Here is a 13,365-nt window from a genome sequence, read left to right on the forward strand (position 1 = left end):
TTTGCTCTGTGCAGTGGAGGGCATCTGGCTATATTGCAGCGTACTTGTACAGGGATGGATAAAAATTTGCGTGATGACAGTTCATTGGAAAAACTAATCTCTGTGCTGTTAGCCAAAGCAATTTAATCAAAAGCCTAGAATCGTGAGGGGACATGGATACTCTATCTTACTGAACAGATTTCAGCTGACTGCCTAGCGAGGCAATGCAAAAATAAATATTTTTCTGGAAATCCACATCCCGCAAACTTTTCTCTACGGGAGTACCTTGTGCCCAATCAAAGTCATTAGTTAGCTTGCAGCTGTGTGGTATGGATCCCTACTCTCACACTTGAATTTTTTAGGCCTTCAGCTTGGATGTGACTGTCTGTGGGAGTTGCTGTGGTGTTTTTCACTGTAAACGCATTTTTCATGAACTGGTACAGAAATCTGCAGTGGGGGGTTTGTTTTTGCAGTATTTTTGGAGAAGCTAAGTATTTTGCATTTCAAGAAATATTCTCACCTCCATTGCTTACAACTTAAGAGTTGTTCAAGATGTAAACTTGCTCTCTCAGCTACAGATGACTAACTTGGCACGGTGGAATTACTACATAGAAGTGAATGTGGTCTGTCAAATTCGCTTGCTTTATGACATTCTGAACTTACTTAGTGTGCACTGTTTTCTGCAGAAAACATCCCAAGTTTTGGTACAGATTCGTCATGGTCTGTACAGTATCCTTCCTCCTGCCTTAACCATCTGTATGGCCCGCTTGAAGAATTTCTCGTGAAGACTGAAGACGGCATTTATATCATAATAAAATCGTCCTGAATTTGGTATACTTTCCATTTTGGTCCTTGATTGCTTTACAGATTCATGCATATGATATACGGCAAGGCGTGTGTCTGATTTAGACACTCTGCGGGCTTCTAATAAGCCCATGGACCCTGCGAGATGTACTAATTGGTGGCTGTAGTTATGGCTTGCCTCATAATAGCGAAGAAGGCATTACCTACGAATATCCTCAAAAGATCCGCCGGCGGATATCTGACATGGGTATCTGTCGGCAGTCTAAATAATTATATTTGTACCTCCGTCGGAGGTCCGTGAGAGAGCCGTTGGACATCGGTGGATCTCACGGATACCCGAATATCCAGTGAAGGACATACTTCGGACATCCAGTGAACGTACACTGGTTGATTGGGATGCGCACTGGGAAATATGAAACGAATGGCTTTTTTCTCCGCGTCCTTCCTTGGGACCAATATGAACGCTTGAGGAATGTAATGACGATGATGATGAAAAAAAAATTCCGCCAAGCCGTTCTCCGATACAAAAAGAGTAGCCGTAAGTGCTGTGTGCTAGGTCACAGATGAGTGCAGAGTTGCAGTCCTTCGATGCAGAACGATAGCCATAGCCTCTGGGGGTGTTTTTATTTTGTTTTACTTGCTTTGGAGTGCTTTTACGCAAGGCAAACATATCGGTTTTGTTCATCTAATACGAAATGCTACAAGTGACGAAACGCACCGTCATTTATTAACAAAATTTGCAGTATATTTACTGTTTCTTCAATCCCCAAGCGTGGTCAACACATGTCGATAAAACAGCGGACAAGCTGTCAAAAATAACTGGTGTGTTAAGTAAACTGCGCTATTTTCTGCCACAAAAAGTGAAACTAATTCTTTATAATTCCATGGTTGCTTCCGTTTTAAGCTACTGTTTCACGGTATGGGGAACTACCACACTCTCAAACTTAAACAGGTTACATGTAATCCAAAAACGAGCCATAAGAAGCATTGCAAGCATCCCCCGCGACGTACGACAAAACCCCTTTTTAATGCCTTCCACATAACTCCAATACACGATCTATATAATGTCAACTTAATAAAACGATATAGGAGAAGTAATACCTACCGTAATTTCCTTGAAACTTTGTCTCAACTAACACCTAGAGAACACACTCATGCCATAAGAAACCGCGATAAATGGTTCATTAACCAAATACGTACTAACTATGGACGTCAAATGCTCAGCTACCACTTACCATTATTGCTAAATGCTTTGTGTTAGTCTTACAAACCAGTATTTTTGCATCTTATTTCTTGTGCTGTTTTTGTTTGTTTTTATCTCTTGTTTATTTATTTTTTCCGAGTCAGTTGTGTCTCGCTTATTTTTCCTCAAACGCAATTGTTTTGTTAGTTGCTGCCAATATATGCAATCAAACAAACCTTGAAACCTTGTGCGGGGGCGCAGGCGCGCAATCAAGCTCCAGTGAGAGCTTTTTGTCTGCGCCCCTAACATCTGGATGATGTAAATAAAGATTTGATTGATTTGATTGATTTGATTGATTGATTCCTCCCAGTGATGTAATATTCACTGCTGAAAACCGCCGCTGTGTGGTGACACCATCAGCGCCATAAATTTGTTTTTGTGATCGAACTAAATTATTGGAAACCTGAATACATGCGTTGAGACCGATTCTAATTGCATCACTATAACTCATTCTATGCAACCACCAGGCAAAACAATGTACTGAATTTGTGTTTCTCGACTACTTTAAAATCTACCACTTTTCTTAGAGCTATTGGCAGCATCTATGGTACCACTTGCTGCTTTAATTGCTCAACCTCCACAAACAGCTGCTTTTCTTAACTTCCCGGCTCGCTCGGGTGCCTTAGCCGCTTTTGGTGGTTTATGTGCCGCCGCTTTTAGCCACTTTCGAGCTACGAAGCACGCTCAACGTTCCTCGCTCCTTTCACTGCTTAAAAGAACGTCTTACTGGGCAATTTGGTAATTGTTCATCTTTGGTTACAGGCGCGAAAAAAGACACCACACAAGACAGAAAGACGGGATGAAGCGCTTCGTCCCGTCTCTCTGTCTTGTGTTCTGTCTTTTTTCGCGCCTGTAACCAAAGCCGAACTTTCACTGCTTGACGCGCGATAGCGCTCGGTCACTGTCCTTCAGCTTCAGCGACGCATAAGACCGCCGAGGTGAAAATATCAGACCCATCTATGGCGACGTATATCCATAGGCAAGCCTTTCTTTCTCTAGACTGATCCGGCTCTCCACTACATGGCCACGGGGGAACGACTACTGGCACCGAGGAGCCCGAAACACAGCACCAACATATGATAGATGATGAAGACGGCGATTTAGAATACGTAGCGTGCAAGGCTACAAATTCTAAAACACACCTCTAGAGATTGTCGGGATGACCGAGTGGGGTCAGCGGCATCGCGAAATGATGCTTTCCTGCTTAAGCTGGCGCTTGTTCGAACCTCGCTGAGGACTATGGTATCCAGGTGCTTTTGGTGCTGAATATCATTCGGAAGGAATATTTCGGAACACTTTGAGAGGCCCAGCCTTAGGTTGGGCTTTAAGTTCCGCTCGAAGTTCGCCGTCCTGTTAAGTTTCAGGCTCGCCGCGGTTTCCACACGATGTTCTTCTGAGTTTGCCGAGAATGCAAGCAGAAGGCATTTTATGTGAGGAAAAAAGAGACAAGGGTTTGGTCTCAATATATAGATTTCTCTTCTAAGCAGCGAGATTTAAAGAGCGGCTTAAGTTAGGGCTAATGGAAGTAGTTTACTTCTTAGGCTGAAAATGTCATAAATGGCGAGGCAAGTCAAGTAATCTATCGCGTTAACTCCCGCCAAGCTTGGCATCGTATAATATCAACCAGTTCAAGAGCATTGTGTGAGTTTGCTCCATAATGCGGAGATTTATTCGATTCAGGAGCTTCGCCATCACCAAAGGAAATTCCGACGCATGGACCTCCAGTCCTCGCGGGCCATTACTACTGGCGTTGCAACCGTGGTTGTTGGAGCAGGCGTGGTAGTGATGTTTGGTCGTGGTAGAAGGTCTCTTACGACTACTCTGCCTTCCTCGGGAGTTTTAAGTGGAGAAATCTTGGTTACGTATTTAGTGAACACGTCAAAGGCGCTGACACCTGAAAAAATGGAGATGGGAGCGTTTTAGAATAGGATAACATCACATTAAGCAAAGCCGAAAGTTGGGCAAGTTGGATAACGTTCATGATGTAACAATAGCGCACAAGGACCACGAGGGTCGGAAAGAAAACGACGCAGACAAGCACTTGTCTGCGTCGTTTTCTTTCCGACCCTCGTGTTCCTTGTGCGCTGTTGCTACTACATGAAGAATAACATAATAGTTCGATACCTGCAGGAATTAGTATATGAACATAGGATTCCCAAGTGGATGCAAACATCCTCTTGAGTGAAATACGTACGGGAGCAGTGGTACGCGAAAACAGTTTTAACAATTTAATTTCTGCCCACACAGTACCCACGTTCTTCTTGAGCGAGGCGTTGTTTCTAGCTTATGGCTTTTAAAGTACGCATGCCGTTTTATTTCATGCGAAGTAATTGACTAATTGAGCATGACTTTCATCTCTGAGTGGGCTGTAAGCAGTAGACTGTTAACATTACACGACAGGATTTTTTTTTGCTTAACAGCATGTGTCAGGGTAGCCACTCCTGATCAGAGTGTTAGCGGTAGTGTGAAAGTATCCACTAGCGCCTTAGTATGCCTCTATCAAAAACTGCACTGTCCACACGCTGCCCAAAGACAGTGTTTCCCGGCTGCACCTTAGCTATAACGAAGTGAGCAACAAAAAGCGGCCGCAGTGAGTGAACGAAGTTGATTCGGAATACGGCAAAGTATGCCACTAGTGAATGGAGTGCTTACGGGGGTAAAAAAGGGTCCAGGTGCGTTCTGGGGCCTCGGGAAGAAACAGGCAACATCTACGCACACCCACGCACAAGTGAAGTGCCGAACGCGCGCAACGCCCACGAGCTATCGAAGTCAGACTAGATCAAGGAAAAACAAGTGTCTTAGGATTATCGCAGCAGCCGTGCCGGTACCGTCAACCGCAGCTTCAACCGCAGCTAGAGTTGTGGTGACGGGAGATGCGGTTGGTGAGCTGGCGGTGCGTCATCGGCGAGGAGAAGGGAAGTAGGTGTCTGTCAGTCAACGTCTGTCATATTGACTACACCTTTTTGGTCGGTGCCTCTTTATTTTTAATAGGTGTCAGTGTAGTGTGGCACTGTAGCGGGTGACGCAAAAGCGAAAAACTAGACGCTCACGCTATTGAGGTTTCTCGAGCAATTGTGCGGTGTGTGGATGTTGACGGTTGAGTAGCAGAAGAACTGCAGATTGGGCAAGTTGGTGTAGCTTCATAATGATGGTTCAACAGCGCAAACACACACACAGACCAGCGCTGAACTTACAACTGATTTTTTATTGGAAAGATGCACATAATAATATACACACACGAAAAAACAGCTCACATGCGCAATGTCAACTATATCGTTGTTCTGGTAAAAGGTAAAACCGCTTTAAAAGCACGTGTGTATGTGGATAGCGGTTCTGAGGATACACACGTGCTTTTAAAGCGGTTTTACCTTTTCCAGCGCTAGGAGATTGTTGTTGACTTCGCGCATGTGAGCTGTTTTTTTCCGTGTGTGTATATTATGACGCGCTTCTTCCCTATAAAAAAATCAGTTGTAAGTTCAGCTCTGGTGTGTGTGTCTCGTCTTCTTCTTGGTCTGTGTGTGTTTGCGATTTTGAACCATCATTATGAGTAGCAGATTCCGGCATGCCGCCTATGAAGCCGTTAACGTGGTTACTGTTTCTAACCCTAATGCTGGGGGGCTATCCGATTAACGCGAATACTAATATGAGCCGGTCTCAAGTATCTGACGCTGGGATCCGGTAGCCCGTGAGGTTGCTTGTACTGAGGAATGCGCGGCGCAGTGCTGTGGATGGCACGAACCGCACGTAACAAGACGGGCCCAAGAAGGAACACACGACGTCCCGAGGGCTCGTGTCGTCGTGTATATCTTCTTTGTGCCGTCTTGTTACGCGCGGTTCTGACCACCATGAATCACTAACTCGCCCAACAAACATCACCTCTGGTGCTATAGAGCTACCCTCCCTTCTTCGTTTCGGGGCACGGTGATGGTTATATGAGCTTTTAGTAGTTAGTTGAAAATATCTGAAGCATTTTTTCACTGGCATATACAACTTTGCGTCACGGGTATGCGCAAAGATTACCGCATGCGTCGTTCTGGGATGCTTTCCTTCACTCAGAAGCTTCTCGCGAGTTCATTTAAAGCTGTGGCGAATTCAGGGCGTCCCATGCAGAGGTGCAGTATTCCTTACTACACTGACTGGCGTGGCTTGTTTTTGAACAGATCAACTAGAGTGAGTAACCGACTTGAGCAAGCAAGCCCTGAATAGCGCGTATCATGTGCGGGGCTGAAAAATTTTGGTGCTGTTATTTGCCCGGCGGTTTAAAAGCGCTCAGCACAAAAGCTCTGCCACATTAATAACGGCTCCCATCTTACAGCGAAATCAGCTAAACGGAGTCCCACCCGGGAGACTCCTCATACCGCACGGAACCTTTCGCACCCGCACCCGCCACCCTCGCCCTCGCCCCCCCCCCCCCCCCCCCGCAACTCCAGAAAGTTTCACGTTTATTTAAACTATACTGTTGACATCATATGATCCAAGCTGGATGGACAGAAAACTGTACGCAAGCAGTATTCGTAACACCGATAAACAGCAACACCATTCAATAAAATGCAAAGGGTGGTCACAAAATCTAGATGTAGGCAGAGCATCGAAACATCAATAGAAAGATTGGATTACACCACGTTGGCAAGCGCATTTCCGAAAATTTGATTTTCGACTCCCTCTCCAGGTACTGGAGAGGTGTTTGATAGTTCGCGGAAAACATGATTAATTGTATTGGTTTGTCCGTGCACAGTAAGGAGCCGAGGTGTAATAAACGTTCATCCCTCTTATGTAAAATTAGCCACCGGGTGTCAGCCAAGCTGTCATGAGCACCTCGACACACACTGACGGCAGAGATCGCTGTGGTATCCTATAGGGCACCTTAGTCTCGCAGCAGTCAGGAGCAACTTTTCACTTAGTACTCTCCAGGACAGCATGGCTGCTTCTTAAATGAGTGCCCGCTGCTTCCCGAAATCCGGACAGGGAATCTCGAAGTCGAGAGCATCAGTCGTAATTCGCGAGCGCTACTTAGGCGGCAAGCAAGAATGCGGGGCATGAGAATACAAGTGGGACACAACTCGTAACGCCGTAACGGAGATGTCAGTGTTAACGTCAATCAGCTGGGGTTCTTCGACGTGTCCTGTACCCCTACTGCACGGGGGCTTTTTGCAATTTGCCCCACCGCGGTGGCTCAGTGGTTACGGCGCTTGGCTGCTGACCCGAAAGACTCGGGTTCGATCCCGGTCGCGGCAGCCGAATTTCGATGAACGCGAAATTCTAGAGGCCCGTCTGCTGTGCGATGTCAGTGCACGTTAAAGAACCCCAGGTGGTCGAAATTTCCAGAGCCCTCCACTACGGCGTCCCTCATAGCCTGAGTTCCTTTGGGACGTTAAATCCCAGTAAACAAATAAGCTAAACTAACTTTTTGCAATTTCGCGCTGCCTATATATGGATACCTTGGCCTAGTTCGTAGCTGCGTCTTCCTGCTCTGTACCTAATGCCATTCTACCGAATCACCGCGGCGCATTGCAGGAGAGCACGTTTCGACCAATGTTTTGCTTCCTTGAAGACATTGCGGTTCTCTCCACCTGTGTTGCGACTTTTTCTTTACCTATACGCTTAGCTGGCACGTTAAAAACTTGACGGTTCTTCAAGCAGAACCACTGAACGGCCCTTGCTGCCCCACCATGTTCCCGCCATTAATCTGAAAACTTGCGATGCTGCACTAATCCTCTCGTGAAGTTGGTTGATCTCAGGTGACCACGAGAAATTGCCGTCTATCACAACATCTAGGAATCGCTGAGTTCATACATAAGGCAGTGACCGTCCAGCTAGGAGCAGCGGATATTGAGTGATCGTTTTTCTTGTAAAAGCCATGGCAACACTTTTTTACGGCGAGAGACGAAGACCTCGGGGGACCAGCTAGGTACTATCAGCAAGAAATAAAACGCGAACAAACAACACAGCCACGAACAGCTAAGTGAGGAGCTCTTAGCCAGGGAAAGTTCAATACTTACCGATAGCAACTTCACTTCGAAAGCGCAAGGACCCTTTTTCGGAAGTGCTAATCAACCTCGCCTGCCATTACTCCCCAGGAGCTAATATGCTGCTGTTTTTGTGTTGCCACCTCAGATTTCTTGTTCGTGTTTCATTCGCTGCTGGTAGTACATTGCGATGTGCAGTAGCGCTCTCTGAAGACGCTGCTGAGTAATACGGCGCGAACGTGATGCTTTCCAGATGCAGATGTCATCTCTATCGATTGTTATGCGCACTCCTCGTGGAAGGTACCTTACGCTACTGTCACTGGTGCTTCAAAGGTAATCTCCAACAGGCAAGAGGATTCTCGAGGACGCGCGGGACAACTGCCTGAGGATATGCCTTGGCCTCCCGAAGGGTTCCTCTGCATCAGGAACAGTAGCGGAAGCAGGCTGTCTCCCGCTAGATGTGATTGCCGCCCGGGAAACCCTGCGTACCCACCTCCGCCACGTCATCCAAAGGAAGAAGCACTTCCTACACCGTGTCCACCTAACTCACTGCAACACTGTCTTTGGCCAAGCTGTGCAGCTCCTACCCCTCCCCACTATTAATCAGCCACAGAAACTATTGCCACTGTATTTCCCCCCTGGACAATATTACCTCTAAAGGTGAGGCAGTTTATTCCAGTTGTAAATGCAAAGAGCCGCACGCCACAGGCAGCGCTTCTGCAAGCTACGCCAGCCTACTTAACCGAGGAATATACGCAGCACACCCACATCTTCACCGACGGTTCAACTACTAAAGAAAACTCTTCCTGTGGCCTTTATGTGCCCTCAACAAGCCATGTCTTTTCTTACCGGCAGCAGCGGAGGACATCCTTTACCACAGCTGACCTTTACGGCATTAAGAAAGCTGTTTCCTATATCCTGCGTCGAGCCCCCGGCCGATGCATGGGCTATCTTTACGGATTCCGAAGCATCTCTGCAGATCCTGTCCAACCTGCTGAAGAACACCAATCACCTGCCGTTTCCCTTGACATCGGGTATCTTCATCATTTGGCTGTTGTTGCAGGCCATTGCATAACATTTCAGTGGATACCAGCACATCGTGGCATTATGGCCAATGAAAAAGCAGAAGCAGCAGCCCGCAAAGGACACCAACATCGGAGATAGATTCTAGCTCACTTCACGAAATTTGATGCGTCTCAAATGGCTAAGAGATTTGCTTCAGAAGCGTGCCGGTTCTGGAGCTTGCCGGCACAACACTACCAGTTTCAGTACACAGTCGACCCACATCTTAGATCAAGACTCCCACCCAAAATTTCTCGCCATATGGAAACACTTTATAACCGAGTTCGCCTAAACACTGCATTTACAAACGGCTTGCGATACCATTTTAGTCAAATGAACAATCCGCTTTGTGACACCTGTGGCTCGATCAAAACTGTGGAACCTATCCTTCTTCAGGAGAGCAAGCTGCCGGGCTAGTTGGTGAAGCATGTTAAATAGAATTCAGCGCAAAAAAAAAAAACGGACAAGGGACGAAGTAAGGGACACACAGACGTTCACAGAGACGTTCAAAATATCCTTCTTGAGTGCCCTGCATATGCTGATAAGCGTGCGTACTATGAATATTGCATGGAGAAGCTCTCTCTAGTGCCTCTAACAATGGGCAGTGTTTTAGGTCTCTTAGCCTGCCCTAGGCAACAAAGACATTCAATAAATTTTTTGTTTGAATATTTAAAAGACATTGGACTCCTTGACAAGCTCTAATTTCACCTTGCTTGTTATCCTCAGCCATTCTTCTCGCAGTGAACTTTGTCAGCTCATATGTCGGACTATGTACTTCTTCATTTCACATGTAACATCATTACTCGCCGATGCACCTTAGTGCGGATTTAATGGCCGCATTTATACTTCTGCCGTTATTGTTTCATTTAACCTTTTCATTACCTGTAACCCTGTGTTTGGGGGATCATAACCTTTGTTGTTTTGGCCCCATAAAACCCAATATAACTAACTTTTCTGCACCGCTATCTTTCCGTCTTTTTTTTTGAAATTCCCCTCCCCACGCATTGTATGCCAGCTATCTTTAGAAGCAGGCAAAATTCTCTGCTTTTCAATTAAAGGGCTTCTCTTTCTTTCTCTTTTGAGGGTTCTTATTCTTCTTCAGTTCCCTTTGATAACAATCACACTAATAATTTTTTTTAATAGCTTGGCTTATGGCTTATGTTGTTTAACGTCTCAAAGCGATTCAGTCAATGAGGGACACCGTAGTGGAGAGCTCTCGATAATTTCGACCACCCGGGGTTCTTTAACGTGCACTGACATTTACAGTGCACGGGCCTCTAGCAGTTCGCCTCTATAAAAAAAATATCGAATCGTACAGTGTTAGAACAGAGCGTTGAGGTTTTCATTTGGAAGCGTTTTAATTTCGGCCTTTAACATTTTGAAACTATGCTATTTCGTATTTAAGTAGCTGTGTTTTAGTTAGCGGGTGGTCGGCTTGACTAGATGCGCGCGTATCTGCGCGCAGCTCCTTAGTACGCCGCTTTTCCACAAGCACTTATTGTATTGCCCAACATCCAGAAAGCTCCACTAGAGATATGGAAGTGGGCTTTGTTAACCGGGTGAGGTCGAGATTCATTAATCGGTAACTCATGTGAAGTGCTGAAATGGAAGAGCCAGCGGGGCTTGAACGTAACGATGGGAGTAAAGTGATTTTTTAAAAACAGAACAAAGGTTATAATTAAGACATCAGGAACATCGTCTCGAAAAAAGCAGGGTAAAAAACAGTTTACCTTCGGTGCGTTTGGTAACAGATTTATCGAATTTGAATCCGTCGCCTCCGTTCGCGATGAACATGGTGGTCACAATGCTGTAGGTCTTGTTGTCGCTGACGTCCTCGTACACTGGCACACTGCAGTTGGCGCACAGAACTTTGAGCGACACGACGCGACACCCGTTAGGCAGGCTGAAGTTGTAGACTACACGTGCCCCTAGAGAAGACAGAAAGAGAATAAAACGGACTGCTTCTGAAATCACTGTTAAACAAGGAAAGCATCGAGTAAAATTAGCCAAAATGCGGGTCAACTCTCTCACATCCCGGTGGACACCTCAACAGCGTCGTAAGGGGAGGGAAGAAGGTAGCAGTGAAAAAAGAAAGAGAGAAAGAGGTGACGTAGTGGAGGTCTCCGGAATAATTTCGACCAACCTGAGGATCTTTAACGTGCACTAACATCGCCCAGCACACGGGCCTAGAGCACTGCACGGGCCTTAATATGAGGCCCAAGCCCGGCCCGAGCCCGAGACCTGAAGCCCAAGCCCGGCCCAGGCCCGTGGCTTCAAGCCCGGGCCCGGCCCAGGCCCGCTAAACTATCGCTCTAGCGAGCCCGGCCCGGCCCGTGAATCCCGTAGTGAGGCCCGGGCCCGGCCCGGCCCGTTTCACCGTAACGCTTGAGGTATACTGCTCACTCTCAGCAAGTAGACTGCTACTAGACCGATAAGGAACTGGCCAACAAAGGTTCTGAAACCACAGTGTGGCTGGCAGAAAGTTGGTTCTTTTTAACCCAGAAGGAAGTGATTGAAAGTAGTGCTCGCCAGGCCCGTCTTGTGGACAGTGATCTCGTGTATGTGCGCAAAGATAAACTCGGAAGTTCCGAGAGCCAAATAAAAAGGGCTGCATACGAGCGTAATAGACTACTTTTCATTTCCCCACGATTTTAATTAGTTATATTTTGCCGCCCACGAAATATACACATTAAAGCTGCATAGCAAGCTGTGGGATGACATTTTTTTAGTGAACGCGATCTCTCAGGTTGAACTCATAGCCGAAATGGTCGCCTTTCAGCAGAAACAAAAAGCTAAAAGGCTTGAGTATTTCACGGTGTGTGTTTGAAGACTATAAGCGTCTTTAACTTATATGTTCTTCCTCAATGCATTTCTAATAGTGTATAGGTATGTTTTCGGATGACGAACGAGGACAATTAAGGCTGGTTGAATTTCACTCTTACTGGTGGAGCAGAAGATAACGCTCGAACCACGTGATAACTTACAGGGCAAAACACTTGCGATGACAACCAGGCTGAAGAAGCAAGGAAGGATATAGATGTGGTTATGAGATGAGATTTACAAACTCTCGCGAGCTTTTGTGGCTATTTCATTTACGAGATGTTCCGGTCAGCTGATCAAAAAGAAAACCAAACGCGCTTTAGTTTGTGAAATTTCTGTCATGAGAAAAATATAGCTAAAAAATAAAAGCTATGTTTTTGGGGATTAAGGGCCCAAGGGGAGTCAGGCTGTGAGAGTGTTGTGTTCCCTTGTTGCTTTTGTGTGTGTGCGCCCCCTCCTAACGACCACTCGCATTCCCCTCCTAACGACAGTTCGCATCCTCCTCCTAACGACCACTCAATCCTCCTCCTAACGACCGCTTGCCCCTCGTCGCACGCTGTCGCCGGATGCCCCCCCACGGTGCGCCCCCGCACCCTCCTCCTGTTCTGGGAAGCCACTCCCTGCCGTGGACGCTTCTCCACTCCCTCCTTTCTTCGGGCGGCCAGTTCGGCTCCTGCCTCGGTCGACGCTGGTCGCACCCTCATCGGCTGTAAATAAACGAAGTCTAAAAGTACCGTGTGCGTCTTTCGCTGCATTCAACACAGCGACCGGACACGACAGTGGCGACGAGAAAGTGGATTCGACCCGCGCTACGCAACGCTATTGACAAGCCATGGCTACGCGAGGGTTTCCCAATCAGATACCAGAGTTCAACGGCTCATCGTGGTCATCGTGGGTTGGACGCCTTCAGTTCTACTTTGAAGCTAACAACATCACAGACCCAGCCTTGAAGAGGGCCAACCTGCTGACGCTGTGCGGGGAGCAGACCTACGATACTGTCTGCGCCCTTATTCAGCCAAGCACACCAGCGGCAGTGTCTTACGACGACATCGTAAAAGCGCTGCAAAAGCACTACGACCCAAGGCCATCCGAGGTCTACAGCCGGGCTCGCTTCCAACGACGAGATCAACTGGGAGGAGAAACTGTGAGCGCCTACGTAGCCGCGCTCAAGAAGCTCGCTGCCGACTGCAATTTTGGAACGCTGTCGACAACAGCTACCGGGCAGGAGGGAGACGCAGCTTCTTCTGCTAACACCACCATGCTTCCCTTGGACGTGATGTTACGCGACAGATTTGTGTGCGGACTGAGTGACGAGTCACTGCAGCAGCGCCTGTTCGCTGAGAAGGACCTCACATTCAGCAAAGCTTACGACATCGCCGTTCGAGCGGAGAGCGCCGGTCACCAGCAGAGAGGGATTCGCCGGAACACCGAGCCGGTACACCAGACAAGCAACCAGGTGCGCAAGCCTTCTGTTGTTATAAAACCGGTCAA

The 13,365-nt window shown here is 47.1% G+C and overlaps 1 protein-coding gene across 6 annotated transcripts in view; it reads right to left on the bottom strand.

The window, feature by feature from the left end:
- Positions 1-3,669: 3,669 nt before the first annotated feature.
- The window catches only part of LOC149345690 (protein 5NUC-like), a 109,140-nt gene continuing 99,444 nt past the window's right edge, over positions 3,670-13,365 (bottom strand). For all 6 annotated transcript variants that reach the window (XM_089586194.1, XM_089586193.1, XM_089586195.1 and 3 more), the window contains 2 exons: positions 10,785-10,982; positions 3,670-3,920 (listed from right to left, as the gene is read on the bottom strand). In XM_089586194.1, coding sequence (XP_089442320.1) covers positions 3,718-3,920; positions 10,785-10,982 — 401 coding nt within the window. In that variant the 3' untranslated portion in view covers positions 3,670-3,717. The remainder of the gene's footprint in view (positions 3,921-10,784; positions 10,983-13,365) is intronic.

Source organism: Amblyomma mixtum, chromosome 4, assembly GCF_055824585.1.
Source record: "Amblyomma mixtum isolate Tamu chromosome 4, ASM5582458v1, whole genome shotgun sequence".
Taxonomy (NCBI): Eukaryota; Metazoa; Arthropoda; class Arachnida; order Ixodida; family Ixodidae; genus Amblyomma; species Amblyomma mixtum.